Here is a 20,093-nt window from a genome sequence, read left to right on the forward strand (position 1 = left end):
AGAGAACATGGGAATGTATGATGGAAAGCCAGGATTGAGGAATATGAGGTGGAAAGTCAGGACACTAAGTGTGGGATTTTAAACAGAGAAGCTGGATTGGAGTACTTACAAGATTGGCCTGACACGCTGGGGAACAACATGACTGAAATAAGGTGACATGAAAGAAGAGAGTACACAGGGTAAGATATTGCTTTTTGTATAATAAATTACTAAGAGATATTAGGAAAAATTACTAAATCAAAGCAAAAAACCTGGGCCCTCTGTAGCATAGATGCAGTATCCTGAGACAGTTAATACTTGGTCTTGTGACGAGAGGAAATGAAATGTTCTAAAATAATCCTAAAATTAGAAAAACCACAGAGCTTGTTAAAAATGCCCATGCGCGTTTTATTAATAAAAACTAACAGTGCCAAGGTTAAACAAGTCAAACAATTATAGTCTCTTTATATTCCATAAAATATTACAGAAAAGTTTATTTGTGTTTCAATAAAAAGACTACTGTCTTAGAATAGGCAGCTGACAGTATTTGTGCAGTTAATTGTTTTGTGAATAAATTTAAAAAGACTACCACCTGCCCTGAAATTCCTTTTATAAAAATGAACTATTAAAAATGATTGACAAATTTTGAGTTAAAAAACTTAAAACATTCTCTATATTTAATTTCAACTTTATAATAGATTACAGGAAGATGCTTATGAAACAAATACAAACATTTGTTTCAGTACATGTCTTTATATGATAGACTTATAAGTATGTAAACAACTATATAATAAAAAGTTTCCAAAGTCTGCCTGTAAGAAATCAGGCAAATTTTACCATAAGCAATAAATCATTCCAAACCTTCAAGACATTTTATATAGCTGCACCAACTGGCAGTAAACATTTGCCAAAAACTTTGTAATTCTTATGTCCCAACATACAGTGAAAAGTATATAAACTTGATGGAATCATAATGTTAGATATAATTTAAGGGAAAATAAGTTCACAACAACATTTCTGGAATTTAACATGTAAAAAAGTAGGACTTATCTTTCTTGTTTGGTTCTTTGGACACTGCGTGATTAACAAAAAACACTACTACATTAGCTCACTATCCCTCAAAAAGTGGCATAATCAAAATACACTCCAAATAAATTGCCATTCAGTGTATTCATTTTCCACAGAAGGATAGCATTTTATTTCTCAATGATGTGTCTACATTTTCTTTAGCAAACTTCGCAAGAACATTTGGGGCAAAATCCATTTTCCTTCAAGTAAAAAAAAAACAACCAAACAAAAACAACCAACAAACCAAAAACCCCTAAAACAAGAGTAAATAAAGGCTCTGCATTAACACACTGGTATCAAAAACACACATCCACACCACATTTAAAAATATCCTACATAAAACAATCCTTGTTTGCTTATCAGAGGTGCAATTTCTAAACTCAGAACTGCTTACCAATATTCTCCTTGAGGGATGGGGCAAAGTAATTTGAGAAACTTCTCCCTAGAACAATTTATTCCTGAAGCTTGCTGAATTTTAACAAAAAATAGTCTACAAGCAAAGGGCATCAGTCGTCATCATCGTTTTCATTAAAATCGTCGTCGTCGTCGTCATCATCCCCAACATAAGAAACTGGTGTTTCCACTCTGGAGCCACTGTACTGAGATCCATTGGAACTTGTAGCCAACATCCCATCTCCACCATTGGAAAAGTCACTGGAAAAATGACAAGGGAAATGATATTTCCCAGTTTACCGTGCTCTTAAATATAATCCTATATCTATTATCCTATATCTATTATACAACAAGGGGAAAAAAAAAAAAAGACCAGTTGGCATTCCTTAATGATATTTCCCAGTTTACCATGCTCTTAAATATAATCCTATATCTCTTCCATTCTTCTAATGAATCTGCCACTGCTGAATCCTATATCTATTCCATTCTTCTAATGAATCTGCCACTGCTGCTTTATAAACTGTTTAATATATGTCCAAGTTGTTTCTCAAGAGCAGAAACGGTTCAAGTAATTTTAAAATGGCTCTTGCTTTAGGTTTAATATAAAGATTAAATCCTTTCACAGGCACCTTAGAAATATGCTTTCCAGGTTTCTTCTAAAGTACACTCAGTGTTAAGGCTACACACCCATGTAAGCCCTTCAGTATTTCTATGAAGCACTGGACACTTGCATCACAAGTGAATTATGTCTTTCAGAAGCACTCATCTTGATTCAAAGACTTGGAAAATCGAGGAATTAATAGATTCTTCTTCATTCCTTGTTATTAAATGGCAAACTATCATTGTTACATGCGCTTTTTAACTTGAAATAGTTTTTTTCTCATTATGCTCCTCTTTTCTAATTAAACAAAAACGCACAAAAACCCACAAACCACAAACCAAACAACCTCTTCGGCATCTCGTACTTTCCCTCTGTGAGAGTATCCCTGCACTGAAAATCTACCTCCTGGATCAGCAAGTAGATTTAGAGAGTATCCACTTTCTTACTTGAATTTTCCTTTTTTTTTTTTTTCCTACCAAAATACACATGCACATTGTAGGTGTGGTCTGGAATGTCTTGTTACTTAACCATATCGAGAAGTATTTTAACTTAGAAGAGCCAGAACGTTCCTGCCTCCATTATTACTTGCTATTTTGCCAATCTTTTTTGTTGTTTACTTTCTCAACAGTTTGATGAACTATTAAACTTCGTCACAAATTCTTGAGAAAATGTTTTCCTAAAAATCACAGAAATAGTATCTTCAACTTGAAAGACATTAATCATTAAAAAATTGCTTTCAAAAGCATGTTTGCTAGTCGTTTTTTAATCCAGTTAATGCATATAATCAATCATGCACACTGTTATTGTATGAAGCTAATTGAATGGTCTATCACCACACAGAATGAAGTTGCAGGAACACACCCTAGAAGCTCACAAGGGAAACATATCCAGTAAGATGAACGCTCTTGCAGATAATTCGCTCAGCTAATCACCTTGCTCAGTTCGAGCATTTGTTACCAATGTTAAACATTTCAATGATATTTGACTCATCTGACAACTTACTAGAGCTCACAGAAGGACATCTTTTTGATTAATGCAACAGCAAAAAACTAGCAAGTAGTGACTACATAAGAGGAAGTGTATTTCATAGAATCACAGAATCATTTAGGTTGGAAAAGACCCTTGGGATCATCAAGTCCAACCATCTACCCTACTCCAGAAAGTTCTCCCCTACACCATATCCCCCAACACCACATCTAAACAATTCTTAAACATGTCCAGGGATGGTGACTCAACCACCTCCCTGGGCAGCCTATTCCAATGCCCGACCACTCTTCCTGTGAAAAATTCTTTCCTAATGTTCAGTCTAAACCTACCCTGTTGCAGCTTGAAGCCATTCCCTCTCGTTCTGTCACTAATTACCTGCAAGAAGAGACCAGCACCAACCTCTCTAGAGTGTCCTTTCAAGTAGTTGTAGAGAGTGATGAGGTCTCCCCTCAGCCTCCTCTTCCTCAAACTAAACAGTCCCAGCTCCTTCAACTGCTCTTCATAAGATTGATGCTCCAGGCCCTTCACCAGCTTCGTTGCCCTCCTCTGCACTCGCTCCAGCACCTCGATATCTCTCTTGTATTGAGGTGCCCAGAACTGGACACAATACTCGAGGTGTGGCCTCACCAGTGCCGAGTACAGGGGCACAATCACCTCCCTACTTCTGCTGGTCACACTATTTCTAATACAAGCCAGAATGCCGTTGGCTTTTTTGTGGCCACCTGGGCACGCTGCCGGCTCATATTTAGCTGCTTGTCTATACAGCAAGAGAAAAATAACAGTTAAGTTCAGAAATTACATATGCCCACAAAAAGTTAAATAGAAGTTACAGTTTATCACTGTACCAGCTTCTGATGCTGCTTAAAACCAAGCCCTTTTAAGTCAGACACTGATGACCAACAGAGAATCTTGCTCATATTGTAGCTTTAGGGAAATATCTATTTTCCTGTTACAAACTCAAAACTAAATAAAAATAATTCTTTCAAGATTAACACCAGTCTAATCAATTCCTTTTCCACTACAGAGGAAAATAATTCTTTAATGGCACCTGTGAAAACCACCACTACTTAAGTAAAAGCTATGTCTGAGAATAAATCTAAACACATATCCATACCATATTTAATCAAAACAGAACTTGTTTCATGAAGTATTTAATCTCTAATTAAGTTTCTTTGATGATCAGTCTCATAAAAAATTAATTGATACTTTCATCTCACCTGGCTGAAAATCTTGTGCCATTTGATGCAGAACCTGATGAAGATGTGACATATACACTGCTGATTGATCCCTGAGCCATTTCTGCAAAACAAACGATATGTATTTCAAGAATACTTCTAAACACACTCATCTAATTCAGTGGAACTGCTTAATCCTTTTGAAGTCCAGAAAAGGAGTCTTGCAACCAAAACAACAAAATATATAGATGTACCATATGCAAAACAGCATAATTAAAACCCAAGAAGCCAGTGTGGCAGCAAAAGTTCAAAATATATTAAAAAAACACTTTTAAGTGAGCAAGTCAGATGTCTTCAGTTATATAATGAAAATGCTAAAACAATATAAAATGAAGCCATGGCCATGTTTGCATTTACTACCTTTTGCCTTTGTAATATAAAATGAAGCCATGACCATGTTTGCATTTACTACCTTTTGCCTTTGCACGTGAATCAACTATAAATACTGTATTCTTAAAAAATTACACACTACAAAGACCTACTTGTGTGGTATAATCCAAATTGTTGTTGTTGTGAAAAGCAACAGCCCATTATCTATGAACCTCTACATTATTCGTTCTCTAAGGTACACTAAAAAGCATGTACATTTAAGAAATTGTTAGAAATCTTCACCACAAACCAATGGAAATTAATTGACGTCCCGTAATAACGAGGAAAACAAAACAACTCTTGGAGTAACTAACCTGTCACATATGGTTCCAGAGCTTTAGGAACCAAACTCCTTGCAATTTTTAGGTCCTCTGCTGAACAGCTTCCAGATTCTAACCCACAAGCCATTCCCATTCGTTTTAGTACTTCTATATCATCATGAATTTCGAAAGTATTGTCAAAATTAAATAGATATTCAAACCTGGAGAGGAAAAAAAATGTTTCAATTAGTTTCAATTACTTTAACTACCTTTCCAGTCTAAGGAATTGCAGCATTTCAAAAGCTCAAGACACAGTGTTAGCGACACATCCCATTAAGCAATCACATTTTTCAAGATTGGTGTATTTGATAGCAAGTGACTAAACCTGTAATTATACACACCATTTAAATCATTAGCAGGTTTAACAGAGTTTAAATTAAACATTTTGCATGTTTGATAGTTTTTATTTTACTCCCATTCCTCTGCCTACTGTGTAAATTTTTCATGTTTTTAAGCTTTTCTAGTAAGCCAACGGTGCAAGGACAAACCAGTGCTACATTCAGCTTTTATTTAACAGATGAAAAACCCAGCTTTTTGGACCAAAATTAGAGAACATTAGTCCTGAAAGCAAAATCCATTTTCAGTTCTGCTGGCTGCACTACATCATGTTAAAGCCAAAGGAAAACACTACTTGGTAAAGCATGATATCAAAACTTCAGCAGTGCTGCTTTGTTTCTAACATCTCTAGATAGTAAGTCTAAAATAAGGTATTAAATGTAATCCCAATTATTCTATTTATTAAAAAGCTCTATAAAATTCTGTTTCTACTCAACACGACTAAGTTTTACCCATCTGAAATGCACATTTTCAGTCTACAAAAGGCACAATTAAATTTATGTGTATTTAATTTTTAACAAATCTAGATGAACGCTTTAGCATGGACATAAAACTCCTAGCTGTACCAAAAAACAGACAGAAAACTTAATTAACTCACTTGTCATTTGAAATACTGCAGTCAATCACTGTCTTCTTGCTGGTGTTCACAATGATAAATGGCAAATGGATGACAGAATTGGAAGGTGGCGGTCGATTTGCCTGTTGTTCTGCTTGACGGTTTCGCTGAACGAGGTTCTTGAAGGCAATTTGCTAGAAAAAGCAATAGTGATATGAAAATATGAACTAAACCTTTAAGATCCTGTTAACAAAGAAAAAAAAAAAAAATCCCTCAGATAAAGAGTACCAGCAATGGTTGCAGCAACTAAATGTGGAAAAAGACACAGTATTCACCATACTCCTGCATGTTAAGATGCAAGAAGAGACGCAAATGATAGTACTGAAAAATACAACACAGTAAAACTTAAATGAGAAAAAAAAACAAAATAAAATCACACTCTAATAACTACCTCAGGGCAGCTCCTTGGACAGATCTTTGACAGAATGAAGAGATAACAATGACTGGAAAAAAGAATTTTCATATACCATTCTACTTCCACTCTGTCTACTACCCCCTGCTAGCTACTGCACTCCACAAGAACAGCTGAATGATTAATACTATCTGTTTGCTGAAATTATATGCTAAAAAAACAGTTAATATTTGGGATTTGAATGTTTGACATTAGGATTCTGAATTACTCAGCTAAGATTAGTGACTCTACTCTCACATCTTACCAAAATTGCTTTTCAGGACAGAATGCTCATATTTTAAAGATTAGCAATTGTAAGAACTAAAAACTCAAGTTAACTATTGAAATTCAAGTAATAAACCTTACAGTAAGCCACCAAACGAAGAAAAATTATTTGATTCCATGACTAGAAGAATACAATAATCAGGAATTAAAAACAAAATCCAAAACTGACACAGAGGCTGATAAAAATCAGACAGCTGTTGAGATTGCTGTCCCACAGCTCCTCTCTGTACGTACTTTCTGCATACCTTCCCTGATATTCTCTGCGAAAAGCAACAGCCCATTATCTATGAACCTCTACATTATTCGTTCTCTAAGGTACACTAAAAAGCATGTACATTTAAGAAATTGTTAGAAATCTTCACCACAAACCAATGGAAATTAATTGACGTCCCGTAATAACGAGGAAAACAAAACAACTCTTGGAGTAACTAACCTGTCACATATGGTTCCAGAGCTTTAGGAACCAAACTCCTTGCAATTTTTAGGTCCTCTGCTGAACAGCTTCCAGATTCTAACCCACAAGCCATTCCCATTCGTTTTAGTACTTCTATATCATCATGAATTTCGAAAGTATTGTCAAAATTAAATAGATATTCAAACCTGGAGAGGAAAAAAAATGTTTCAATTAGTTTCAATTACTTTAACTACCTTTCCAGTCTAAGGAATTGCAGCATTTCAAAAGCTCAAGACACAATGTTAGCGACACATCCCATTAAGCAATCACATTTTTCAAGATTGGTGTATTTGATAGCAAGTGACAAAACCTGTAATTATACACACCATTTAAATCATTAGCAGGTTTAACAGAGTTTAAATTAAACATTTTGCATGTTTGATAATTTTTATTTTACTCCCATTCCTCTGCCTACTGTGTAAATTTTTCATGTTTTTAAGCTTTTCTAGTAAGCCAACGGTGCAAGGACAAACCAGTGCTACATTCAGCTTTTATTTAACAGATGAAAAACCCAGCTTTTTGGACCAAAATTAGAGAACATTAGTCCTGAAAGCAAAATCCATTTTCAGTTCTGCTGGCTGCACTACATCATGTTAAAGCCAAAGGAAAACACTACTTGGTAAAGCATGATATCAAAACTTCAGCAGTGCTGCTTTGTTTCTAACGTCTCTAGATAGTAAGTCTAAAATAACGTATTAAATGTAATCCCAATTATTCTACTTATTAAAAAGCTCTATAAAACTCTGTTTCTACTCAACACAACTAAGTTTTACCTGTCTGAAATGCACATTTTCAGTCTACAAAAGGCACAATTAAATTTATTTTTATTTAATTTTTAACAAATCTAGATGAACACTTTAGCATGGACGTAAAACTCCTAGCTGTACCAAAAAACAGACAGAAAACTTAATTAACTCACTTGTCATTTGAAATACTGCAGTCAATCACTGTCTTCTTGCTGGTGTTCACAATGATAAATGGCAAATGGATGACAGAATTGGAAGGTGGCGGTCGATTTGCCTGTTGTTCTGCTTGACGGTTTCGCTGAACGAGGTTCTTGAAGGCAATTTGCTAGAAAAAGCAATAGTGATATGAAAATATGAACTAAACCTTTAAGATCCTGTTAACAAAGAAAAAAAAAAAAAATCCCTCAGATAAAGAGTACCAGCAATGGTTGCAGCAACTAAATGTGGAAAAAAAGAATACTAGCAATGGTTGCAGCAACTAAATGTGGAAAAAGACACAGTATTCACCATACTCCTGCATGTTAAGATGCAAGAAGAGACGCAAATGATAGTATTGAAAAATACAACACAGTAAAACTTAAATGAGAAAAAAAAACAAAATAAAATCACACTCTAATAACTACCTCAGGGCAGCTCCTTGGACAGATCTTTGACAGAATGAAGAGATAACAATGACTGGAAAAAAGAATTTTCATATACCATTCTACTTCCACTCTGTCTACTACCCCCTGCTAGCTACTGCACTCCACAAGAACAGCTGAATGATTAATACTATCTGTTTGCTGAAATTATATGCTAAAAAAACAGTTAATATTTGGGATTTGAATGTTTGACATTAGGATTCTGAATTACTCAGCTAAGATTAATGACTCTACTCTCACATCTTACCAAAATTGCTTTTCAGGACAGAATGCTCATATTTTAAAGATTAGCAATTGTAAGAACTAAAAACTCAAGTTAACTATTGAAATTCAAGTAATAAACCTTACAGTAAGCCACCAAACGAAGAAAAATTATTTGATTCCATGACTAGAAGAATACAATAATCAGGAATTAAAAACAAAATCCAAAACTGACACAGAGGCTGATAAAAATCAGACAGCTGTTGAGATTGCTGTCCCACAGCTCCTCTCTGTACGTACTTTCTGCATACCTTCCCTGATATTCTCATTCCTGCTGTGTAAGCAGTCATAGAAGTTTGGGTTGGAAGGGACCTTAAAGATCATCTCATTCCAACCCCCCTGCCAAGGGCAGGGACACCTCCACTAGAGCAGGTTGCTCAAAGTCCCATCCAGCCTGGCAATGAACACCTCCAGGGACAGGGCCCCAAAAACTTCTCCGTGCAACCTGTTCCAGTGCCTCACCACCCTCAGCGTAAAGAATTTCTTCCTAATGCAACTACTAAGGGAGACATTCCAGTGAATGAGCAGGACATTGACTTAGGGGATAGACTACAGCTTCCCCCAGTATACTAAGGGAAATCTGGGAAGGAGTTCAACTTTCACCGCGCTTAAGCCACTTACACACCAGGGGCAGCAACGTTCCACAAAGGCAAGAAACAGAGCATTTTGAGAGATGTCCTTTACCGCCACATAATTTTATCTACAGACTCTAATGCAGAAAAACATGCCAGATACAAGAACTGAGTTGGAAAATTCAGAGGGTACAGTATGAATTACAGCTCTTGTCAGTGTAAATCCTGTGTGCCACTTTCACGGTGCTTAAGCCACTTACACACTGGGGGCAGCAACATTCCACAAAGGCAAGAAACAGAGCATTTTGAGAGATGTCCTTTACCGCCACATAATTTTATCTACAGACTCTAATGCAGAAAACCATGCCAGATACAAGAACTGAGTTGGAAAATTCAGAGGGTACAGTATGAATTACAGCTCTTGTCAGTGTAAATCCTGTGTAGATATACTTGACACTGCAAAAGAGTTCATCATAACTCATGGAAGGTTGCTGGTTTCCCCAAGAGCATGGTCCCAGCTAAACTACAGTGCTAAATTAAAACTGCATATGCCTTATCCTGAAATTAACTTCTAGTCTTCTTAGAAGTCTCCCATCCCTCCCTGGGATAAAGCAACCAGAATACAGATATAAGTTACCTTGCCCTATAGACAAGAGTACCTTGACTGTACCTGTAGAATGAGTTCTTGTAGTTGAGACTGTTTTTGCTTTATTCTTTCAAGTCTTCTCTGTTTCTCCACCTTAAGACAGAAAAAGGATCCATTAGTTTGTTGGTTTAAGTAGCACTTTAAATCAACATTTTCTCTTCTTAAAATCATTTCAATACCAGAAAACTGGAGGTACTAAAACTGCATATGCCTTATCCTGAAATTCACCTCTAGCCTTCTTAGAAGTTTCCCATCCCTCCCTGGGGTAAAGCAACCAGAATACAGATATAAGTTACCTTGCCCTATAGACAAGAGTACCTTGACTGTACCTGTAGAATGAGTTCTTGTAGTTGAGACTGTTTTTGCTTTATTCTTTCAAGTCTTCTCTGTTTCTCCACCTTAAGACAGAAAAAGGATCCATTAGTTTGTTGGTTTAAGTAGCACTTTAAATCAACATTTTCTCTTCTTAAAATCATTTCAATACCAGAAAACTGGAGGCAGGATATATGATGTCAATCATTAAGGTTCTACAGATAATTTAGAGATCTAACTATCAAGACTCACATCAGTACTACTGATGGAAATTGTAACAAAGAGCAGAATTAAAAAACTGGGGAATAAAGCGCAATATATCCGGGAGAGGGTAAGAACATCTTTGCAAACAGAAGTTATCCCTCAAAGAATAATCCAAATTCTCTCAAGAAGACAAAGAGCATGTAGACCAGAAGAATCCACTTGATGTAGTTTACTGATATTGGAGTTAGTGGAGAAGATCCATCAAAGATGCTTAAAAAAAATGAAGCTGCTATGGAGCCCACAGTTAAGTCCTCACAGTATTAAATACATACTAATTAATAACATAGAAGATAGGAAATGAAATGGTAGGAAATAAACAGCTTTCTCAGTAGAGGAAGCTCACCAGCAGATTCCCAACAAGGACTTAATTTACAGACTCTTATTCAAATTGCAGAGGATCAGATTAAGGGGATGAACAGCAAGGTGACAGAATGTGCTGACAATGCTGGGGTACCTGGCATAGTGAAAAAGACAGCTCGTCATAAAGCACACTCAAAGTGTCTTGCAGCATTGAGTGATTATATGATCAAAATTACTTTTGGTAAAAGTAACGTGGCATGTGTGAAAAAACATAATCCCATCCATGCATATTTTAGAAATAAAATGACATTCAGTATAGATCTTAAATCACAGTTATCTACAAAACCCACCAGCTCAGTACACAGCAGCAGCCAAAAATTTGAATTATTAGGCAAGGAACAGAGAACAAATAGAAATTATCACTACATTAGTGTATGAACCAAAATGTTTACATCTTGAATTCTGTAGGTCTGGTGTTCCCATTTCAAAAAGATCATACAAAAGAGCAATCAGGATAATCAATGGTACAGAACATATTCCATATAAGGGAATAATAAAGAAACTATGACTCTACAGAAAGGAGAACGAAATAATGGGGAGAACAAGGGAGATACCTAAAAAACCACGAACAGGATAGAGAAAGTGAATAAGGAATGACCATGTCAACATCACTTCCAATAAAAAAAAAAAAAATAATCAGAGGATATCAACTAAATATAGTATGTTCAAAACCAAACAAAAGTTATTTCATAAGCACCTGAAATTCACTGCCACAAATGACTCACTATTAAAAGCAAACTTTGTACAAAGTAAAAGTTTGTGAAAGAAAAATTAATTGAGGGCTATTAGATAGACAGATATTGTATCTGCCTCAGGTTATGCCTGAACCACAAGTTACAGGAGAAAACATCACTAAATACTTTCTCTACATCTTACCCTCCTTCCTAGGTAATTGCTACCATCAGGCAAGATACTGGGTAATCAGACCATCGGCCTGAACTAATGTCTAAGTTTCGTTCTTTGGTTCTTAAAATAAGCAACTAACAAGAAAATGACTGGAGTTAAAAATTCACATGAATGCAGTTTTCTGCTTGTGTTTGGTGAAGAAAAAAGCAAACCCAGAAGTGTACACAGTTGAAAAAGCTCCAAAAAGGCATGATGTTATATTCAAAAGGAAAAAAAAAAAAAAGGTGGGACTGAGTTTTATAATTTAGCCTTAGAAATTAAGTTGAATAACCACCCTTCTCAAAAACTTACCACAATTCACCTGAGATATTTTCCTGTCACATACATGTAAATGACATTGCTTTCCATATTACTTCAAGATACAGGCCTTACTAACTGCCCCAACGCCATCTCTTTTTGCATTATCAAGACATATTTTACCAAACCTAATATTCTAATTTACACCCAAAGTACAAGTTTAAAAATACTTAAAATATTAAATCTTGATGGGGAACCCCTCAAAATCCTGTGTTCCCTTATAAACTATTTGGCTTGATTTTTCAACAGTTTAAAGCAATGTCAGATGGAATAGTACAAAAAGTTTATCAGGCTTGACAATTTCACAAATTAAATGTTAGCCTCCACAAACTCATTAAAAAGAATCTTATTGCAAAATTTGTCAGGCAATGGCACTAATCATTTAAATGTCAATAGAGCTTGCAGAAACAGGAGCTAAAAAACTCACGAAGCAATAATGGGGAACACAGGAATCCTGAAATTTCCTCAAGTAAGCTGTATTACACTTGTGTCTCAATTATCCAGTGGTTAACAGAACCCTTTGCTTCTCTTGTGACATCCAATTAAGAAGTTCTCACTTCGGTATCAGAAGTTATCACTGTTCCCATCTTAAAAGCATGAACCTTCACTGTGCATTATTACATTTTAAGTACTAATACTATCCTACCCTTTTCTAGGACATTATCAATCATTAAATCAAACTCAGCTGAATGAGCCACACTTCTTTTTCTTTTGTTCCAACATTACTGGTAATGCCATACTTTGTGAGATAGATCCAAAGAAATCTGCTTTTAAAACCCCTCCAGCTAGCTGGTTCCCCGTTCAGCACGCACACTGTCATCTTCAAATTACTTCACCTTCCATACTCACCTGGATATTTCTGCCCCAATTATCACTCTCTTACCTTAACTAGTAATTTTCACTTGAGATGATAAATATTTAAATAAAACTCAGATTGACTAGACACCTGATATTTGGGTGAAGCTAAGCAACATCAGATGGAATAGTACAAAAAGTTTATCAGGCTTGACAATTTCACAAATTAAATGTTAGCCTCCACAAACTCATTAAAAAGAATCTTATTGCAAAATTTGTCAGGCAATGGCACTAATCATTTAAATGTCAATAGAGCTTGCAGAAACAGGAGCTAAAAAACTCACGAAGCAATAATGGGGAACACAGGAATCCTGAAATTTCCTCAAGTAAGCTCAACACATCTTAGGATTTTTGCTATTTTCAAGACTGTATTACACTTGTGACTCAATTATCCAGTGGTTAACAGAACCCTTTCCTTCTCTTGTGACATCCAATTAAGAAGTTCTCACTTCGGTATCAGAAGTTATCACTGTTCCCATCTTAAAAGCATGAACCTTCACTGTGCATTATTACATTTTAAGTACTAATACCATCCTACCCTTTTTTAGGAAATTATCAATCATGAAATCAAACTCAGCTGAATGAGCCACACTTCTTTTTCTTTTGTTCCAACATTACTGGTAATGCAGTTGTGAGATAGATCCAAAGAAATCTGCTTTTAAAACCCCTCCAGCTAGCTGGTTCCCCGTTCAGCACGCTCACTGTCATCTTCAAATTACTTCACCTTCCATACTCACCTGGATATTTCTGCCCCAATTATCACTCTCTTACCTTAACTAGTAATTTTCACTTGAGATGATAAATATTTAAATAAAACTCAGATTGACTAGATACCTTATATTTTCTTCATCTAGATAGCAATTACAGTACTAACCAGAAAATCAATTATCACTATCAAACAAAAATCTCCATAGAATTAGCCCTTTGTAGACAGATTCCAAAACATTTTTTTCCAATTTGTCAGCTTCTACACTGATTTTTCAGTCCTGATCAAGGGAATTTAGACTTATTTAGAATGAGACTTTGTATTTATTCTTTTCTAATAAAGTGAATTGTCTTCAGTAAACCTTGGTATATTATCCTGCAAATCTCAGGATACTAAAAAAAAAAATCCTGCCAGAACTTACAGAATGCCTTTCAGTATAAAACATTTTACTTCTTACCCAAGACATGCATGTTCATGTAAGACACATGTCAGAAATACATAAGACCTGCAGCAACAAGGAAGGAGCAGTGCATATACAAACTGATCTACACAAAATGCCTGTCATCACAGATGTATTATTTGTCTGGCACCTGGAGAAAATAATCTTCCTGTCTCTTGAGCATCACTATTGCAATGTTGGAAATACACATTAATTTTTCCATCCTACCCTTTTTTAGGAAATTATCAATCATGAAATCAAACTCAGCTGAATGAGCCACACTTCTTTTTCTTTTGTTCCAACATTACTGGTAATGCAGTTGTGAGATAGATCCAAAGAAATCTGCTTTTAAAACCCCTCCAGCTAGCTGGTTCCCCGTTCAGCACGCTCACTGTCATCTTCAAATTACTTCACCTTCCATACTCACCTGGATATTTCTGCCCCAATTATCACTCTCTTACCTTAACTAGTAATTTTCACTTGAGATGATAAATATTTAAATAAAACTCAGATTGACTAGATACCTTATATTTTCTTCATCTAGATAGCAATTACAGTACTAACCAGAAAATCAATTATCACTATCAAACAAAAATCTCCATAGAATTAGCCCTTTGTAGACAGATTCCAAAACATTTTTTTCCAATTTGTCAGCTTCTACACTGATTTTTCAGTCCTGATCAAGGGAATTTAGACTTATTTAGAATGAGACTTTGTATTTATTCTTTTCTAATAAAGTGAATTGTCTTCAGTAAACCTTGGTATATTATCCTGCAAATCTCAGGATACTAAAAAAAAAAATCCTGCCAGAACTTACAGAATGCCTTTCAGTATAAAACATTTTACTTCTTACCCAAGACATGCATGTTCATGTAAGACACATGTCAGAAATACATAAGACCTGCAGCAACAAGGAAGGAGCAGTGCATATACAAACTGATCTACACAAAATATCTATCATCACAGATGTATTATTTGTCTGGCATCTGGAGAAAATAATCTTCCTGTCTCTTGAGCATCACTATTGCAATGTTGGAAATACGCATTAATTCTTCAGTTTGATTAACTTCCACTCAGAACTAATTCACATATACAGTAAAAGCTATGACAGAGCTGTATTTTTGACTAAAGAATTAAAAAATATAAACTTAAGCAACCTGGAAGTTTACATGTGTGTTCTGCAAATACAAATAAAATAAGTGAAAAGGGACCACACTATTCTACTTGGCTGTCTCAGAAGATTACATGCATATCTTGTATCAGAACACATTAAAGCGGTAAACATTTACTCAAACACAAAGCTATTGTGGACTTCCTAATACATATACCTCTAAATTCTGACATTCCTGAGCCGAGTTAGTAGGTAGACCAATCCATTTAATTTCCTTCTTCTCCTTAGAGATAATGTTCATGGCCATAAGGACATTTAAGGCATCATAGACACGTCGTCTAATATTCTTCTGGTCATAAGCCTGCTGTAGACACAGTGCATTAATCAAAAACATACCTGTGACAAAAATATTTGAAAATAAATCTATGACAGTAAATGGGTAAACTCAGGTAATGTCTGAACTGTTTCATTTAGCAGTAGGAAAAGAAACACAAAAGTCTCAAAAGAAATCTCTCTTCCCCCATTCAGTTCACATGTAGTTGACCTCCCATATACTTACTGATTCATTTGGTGAAATGTGATTATCAGTGGTACTGAATTCTGCAACCAACTCGTCTGCCACCTCATTGTATGAGGTGGTTCCTTTTCTTTGTACCTTCTCACAAACCTTCATAGAGAAATGACGTAAACCCTTGCCATTCTTCTCTCCTTTTTTGTTCCGCTTCCTAAATATACGTATAATATATGTTTTAAGAAGATTTGAACTTTGGAATATTTAATGTCTCTTTTTCAAATACAGGCACACTGCTGTAAAAAAACAAGCCTTCCCTTTTGTTCTGTTTCTCACCCCTTCCCAACATTTTTTCCTGTAATTTTTTTCCCCTTACAATTTACAATAATTAGCAATTCTAACATCTTGATGTTGAAATACAGTACAAATTCATTCTTTTGGCAACTCTGCTAGCTCCAGTAGCAGATGGTAAGTTAACAATAGGGATATTTATTGAAGAAGTCAATAAAGAAAACCTTCAAATCTTCAAGACAAGAAGGGATAGGGGGATACATGTTAAAACATGAAAAGTGAATTACAGAAGGTAACTTTTTGTCTTTTTTTTTAAATTTAAACATCCCATCTCGTTTGGCCACAAAAAAATTAGATTGATTGAGCATTTTTCTATTCAGTATTTGATTCTGACTGAACAGATGAAGTCTGATACTGGTTAACTCACTGTACATTACACCATCACTAAAATACAGATTTGAAGTTATACAGTATATGAAGTTGATATGAAAACTTCAAAGTTACAAGATAGAAGTAGTATAACAAAAGTCTTCTGCATATCTTTTAAATAAAAAAGTTTCCCGTAACTTGAGGAAATATGTAAGTATCAACAAAATTAGTATTAGCAATGGAACCTCTCAATTCTCTACATCTCATTTTACTGTATAATTCCAAAGTAGAAATCTATTTTATGTGTAACAAGCCACTGATGATAAATTTAGTCTTAAAGCAACTACATTGAACAAGAGACCCTTAAAATCCAGCTTAAATGAGAAAAGACACCAAAAGAATGCATTCATTGTATCTAATACTTTTTCCCAATATGGACTACATTCTTATTTCAAATGATACTTCAGGATATACTTGTTCAATCTGAAACGTACTGCATTTTTTTGTAAATACATCAACAAAACAGAAATGACAAATTAGAAATTGAATCAAGTCAGATGAATTCCTGTGTCCTTTTAGGAGCTAAATTATCTAAATGTAAGTAACGTCAGAATATCTGTCAGAGTTTACAGAAAATATTATAGTTTCTTTTACAACAAATGAGGGCATATTCATTCTTGTGTGACTACTCCCCATTTTAATACATTATACTTTAATGCTGAAGTGCTCTTGATGAAAAGGTAAACAGAATGTCTCTCACACTGCTAGCCTGAAGAGTACACATGCTATGACAGTGAACATTTATAGCAAAAGTTCCAAACAATTTATTAATTTGTTGTAACTTCTATTTGCTCACCCAGCAGACCACGGCGAAGAATCGGCAGTCTGGTTCTGTGATACAAAATGTGTGTTAGGTGTATGTGGACTTCCTACCAGGATAGTATTTGGCGCTGAAGGTCTCTGAGGTGTACCAATAACCTACAGTAAATATAAAATCATTTGGAAAATGATCGTAAGTATTCCAAGATATTCATATGCTGCATGATTCAAATGATGCATTTTCCAAACAACACTAATACTTTTTTTCTTGCCTACTTCTTTGAGATGCATTGAATTTACACACACTAGCACAAAAGCATTCAGACTACAGATGATATAGTTAGAACACTCCTTAAGTAAATTATGTTTTATGCTTCTTAAATGAGCTTTTCATGCTTGCTGGATTTCTTAACACTGTTCAACACTAACTTAGAGAAAATCGGAAAACACACACCCTGCCCCCACCAAAAGAAAAAGGGAAAAAAGAAATAAAACCCAAGCCTACCAGACTATGTATAAAGTTGCAGTAAATTACAGTTAAAATATGAACACACAAACCAAGAAGATCTGAAAATCAGTAAAAGCAGAGAAAATGCAGAGCTGTTGCAAGAAAGGCCAAGTTCTCTCCCGCAGTCAGTCTCTATCACTATCGAGTTGAAACCAAAACACAAGTATTGCAGAGGTCTGAAAGAGCAAGGGCCAACTTTCTCTATCACTGCAGTGAGTGAGATCAATTTAGACAAACCCATTCCATTTGGAACATGTGACAAGCAGGTACTCAGCTGACCAGTTTTCCAGCTTACAGGTAAGCAGTCCTGAAGATGAGCTAATTTGATCACGAGTAATACATACATTCGTACACAGAGTTATGCTCTCCTTATCTGTGAAACTAGCTGAAGAGCTCCCACTTTTGCAGATGATGTTTTCTTATCTCTGCAATGTTATAAATGTAACATTCTAGAGAATACACATTTAGGAAAACAAAATGATACTGTACAGATTTCAAATCTGTAGGAAGATATGACTACTTTTGGGGGGTACATTTACCTCCCAGAGGAAACAGAATGGTAATTCCTGGTATCAGGTAAATGAAACAAACATTAAATGAACCTAAACTCGTAAGCACCCACAAGCTTGCTACATTTTCCTGCAGCCACATTCTGCCTCCCCAACAAAATTTTAAGTTTCTTCCTCAAGCTAGCTTCAATAATTTAGCTTCAACAAAATACAAGAACTGAAAACCCAAAGTGAAACATTTTCTGTGTGAAAGTTAAAATGAACCAAAATTTGAAAAACCTTTAAATGCAGAATGCAAAGGTAGTCTAGTGACTATTAGATGTTTCTGATTTCAGCTGCCTGGAAGGACAAACAGCTGTGTTTTTTCCCGAATGCTGCCTCTTTATATTATGCCACCTCTCTGAGTAGGTAACATACAAGTTTGTTACATCCACTTCTGACAGCTGGAAAATCTTAGGTCCTCCTCCCCTTTCCAGGAGTTTTGTTCCATACTTAAAATGTTTCTAATTCTTCTGGAAAGTCAACTAATCTCTTCTACTACTTTTCATAACCAAGACTTCTGATTGTGGGAAACAATGAGGGAGGGAATGCTGAACAAGCACAGGACACATGAACCAGCTCACTTTCTGCCCATGAAAAAAATAAAATCAGTTCTGCTATGAACTGGTCTGATTCATCAAGTGTCTCAAAAGACTGCAAGAACCACCCGGGTGTATGCTGTTCAAGTAATGTAGACAATACAGAGAACAGCAGAAAGCTGTAAGCCAGTTTTTATTCCTTGGGATACAATTACATAGGACTGCAGAAGATGATTCAACATCTTGCTCACAGAGGCCAAAATTAGAGGGTCTCACTCTATTCCCTGCCTTCCTAATTCCACAAGCAGCCCCAGCATCACATATAAAATTTGAAGTCGTACAAAAGACTGAACTTGATCTTAGTGAGAGACAAGCCAGTACATGGGAGGGGGTGCAATTACAGCTGGGAGAAAACTAAACCATTTGTCAGCAGCAAACCCTAGACATCTACTGTGCTCAGTACTGCCTGGAAATACTTAACAGTACAAAGGGTTAAGTGGAAATGTATGTCAATTAACAGGCTCATTTCTAGAGTGGAAAAGCGAAGACAGTTTCATACATTCAAATCCTGCTATGCATTCCCATTCTAACTCACAAATGTCTGCAAACTAGCCAGAATTACATGCTTTAATGTATCACTAGGGAAGACCATACAACCTAGAGTTTTGGAATCTTCTAAGGCATTACTTAGTATTATTGGCTCCTTAATAGAAATATTAACGCCCCTAAGTTTTACTCACAAGTTCATAACCAACCATGACTTTGAATGAAAAGAGCATGAATGAGAAGAGTTAAGCAGGATTGATTCACTGGGAACATCCTAAAATGAAAGCTTATAGACAGAGTTAGGACGGTTATAGAGAAAATAGAGAAGAACTGGGGGAGAGACGCAAAAGAATAAAAAGTGGTGCCTGCTATTTCTCTTGAGTTTCCTGTTTGCAAAAGACAAGAATATTACAGTTTAGCCCCTTGATAACGAACAAGATCAGGAAATGGGAAACAGCAAGGCAGCCCACACACTACACTTCACTGTACCCAACAGAGAAACTTATCTGGGGACAGTATTAAGAAATCAGACTACTTGAACAAAGAACACAAGCTCAGAAAATTAAGTACTTCAGTATTAACAACCTGGTTTTACCAGTCAAAAGTTAGAAAGTTGAGCGGGGTCACAAGCCAATTCCTCAATTCTCCTAAGACAGATTTTATACAATGACAGAAAATTTATCTCCTCCTAATTTTCAGGGTTCTAGAGGTATTTTTTTATAGTTTTCCTATCCCCTTCAGAACTGTAAAGTCAACAGAAATTTACCCAAAATGTCTTTATATATACACAAACCAAAACCTCCATCTCTTCT

At 35.6% G+C, this 20,093-nt stretch overlaps 1 protein-coding gene across 2 annotated transcripts in view; it reads right to left on the bottom strand.

The window, feature by feature from the left end:
- Positions 1 to 363: 363 nt before the first annotated feature.
- The window catches only part of TFDP1 (transcription factor Dp-1), an 81,123-nt gene continuing 61,393 nt past the window's right edge, over positions 364 to 20,093 (bottom strand). The window contains exons 4-11 of one of the 2 annotated variants that reach the window (XM_014944209.1): positions 17,178 to 17,299; positions 15,710 to 15,875; positions 15,368 to 15,514; positions 10,230 to 10,298; positions 7,954 to 8,105; positions 7,014 to 7,180; positions 4,246 to 4,327; positions 364 to 1,701 (exon numbers count right to left, since the gene is read on the bottom strand). In XM_014944209.1, coding sequence (XP_014799695.1) covers positions 1,554 to 1,701; positions 4,246 to 4,327; positions 7,014 to 7,180; positions 7,954 to 8,105; positions 10,230 to 10,298; positions 15,368 to 15,514; positions 15,710 to 15,875; positions 17,178 to 17,299 — 1,053 coding nt within the window. In that variant the 3' untranslated portion in view covers positions 364 to 1,553. The remainder of the gene's footprint in view (positions 1,702 to 4,245; positions 4,328 to 7,013; positions 7,181 to 7,953; positions 8,106 to 10,229; positions 10,299 to 15,367; positions 15,515 to 15,709; positions 15,876 to 17,177; positions 17,300 to 20,093) is intronic. The other variant, XM_014944210.1, reaches the window with a different exon arrangement.

Source organism: Calidris pugnax, unplaced genomic scaffold, assembly GCF_001431845.1.
Source record: "Calidris pugnax isolate Ruff unplaced genomic scaffold, ASM143184v1 scaffold69, whole genome shotgun sequence".
Classification (NCBI taxonomy): domain Eukaryota; kingdom Metazoa; phylum Chordata; class Aves; order Charadriiformes; family Scolopacidae; genus Calidris; species Calidris pugnax.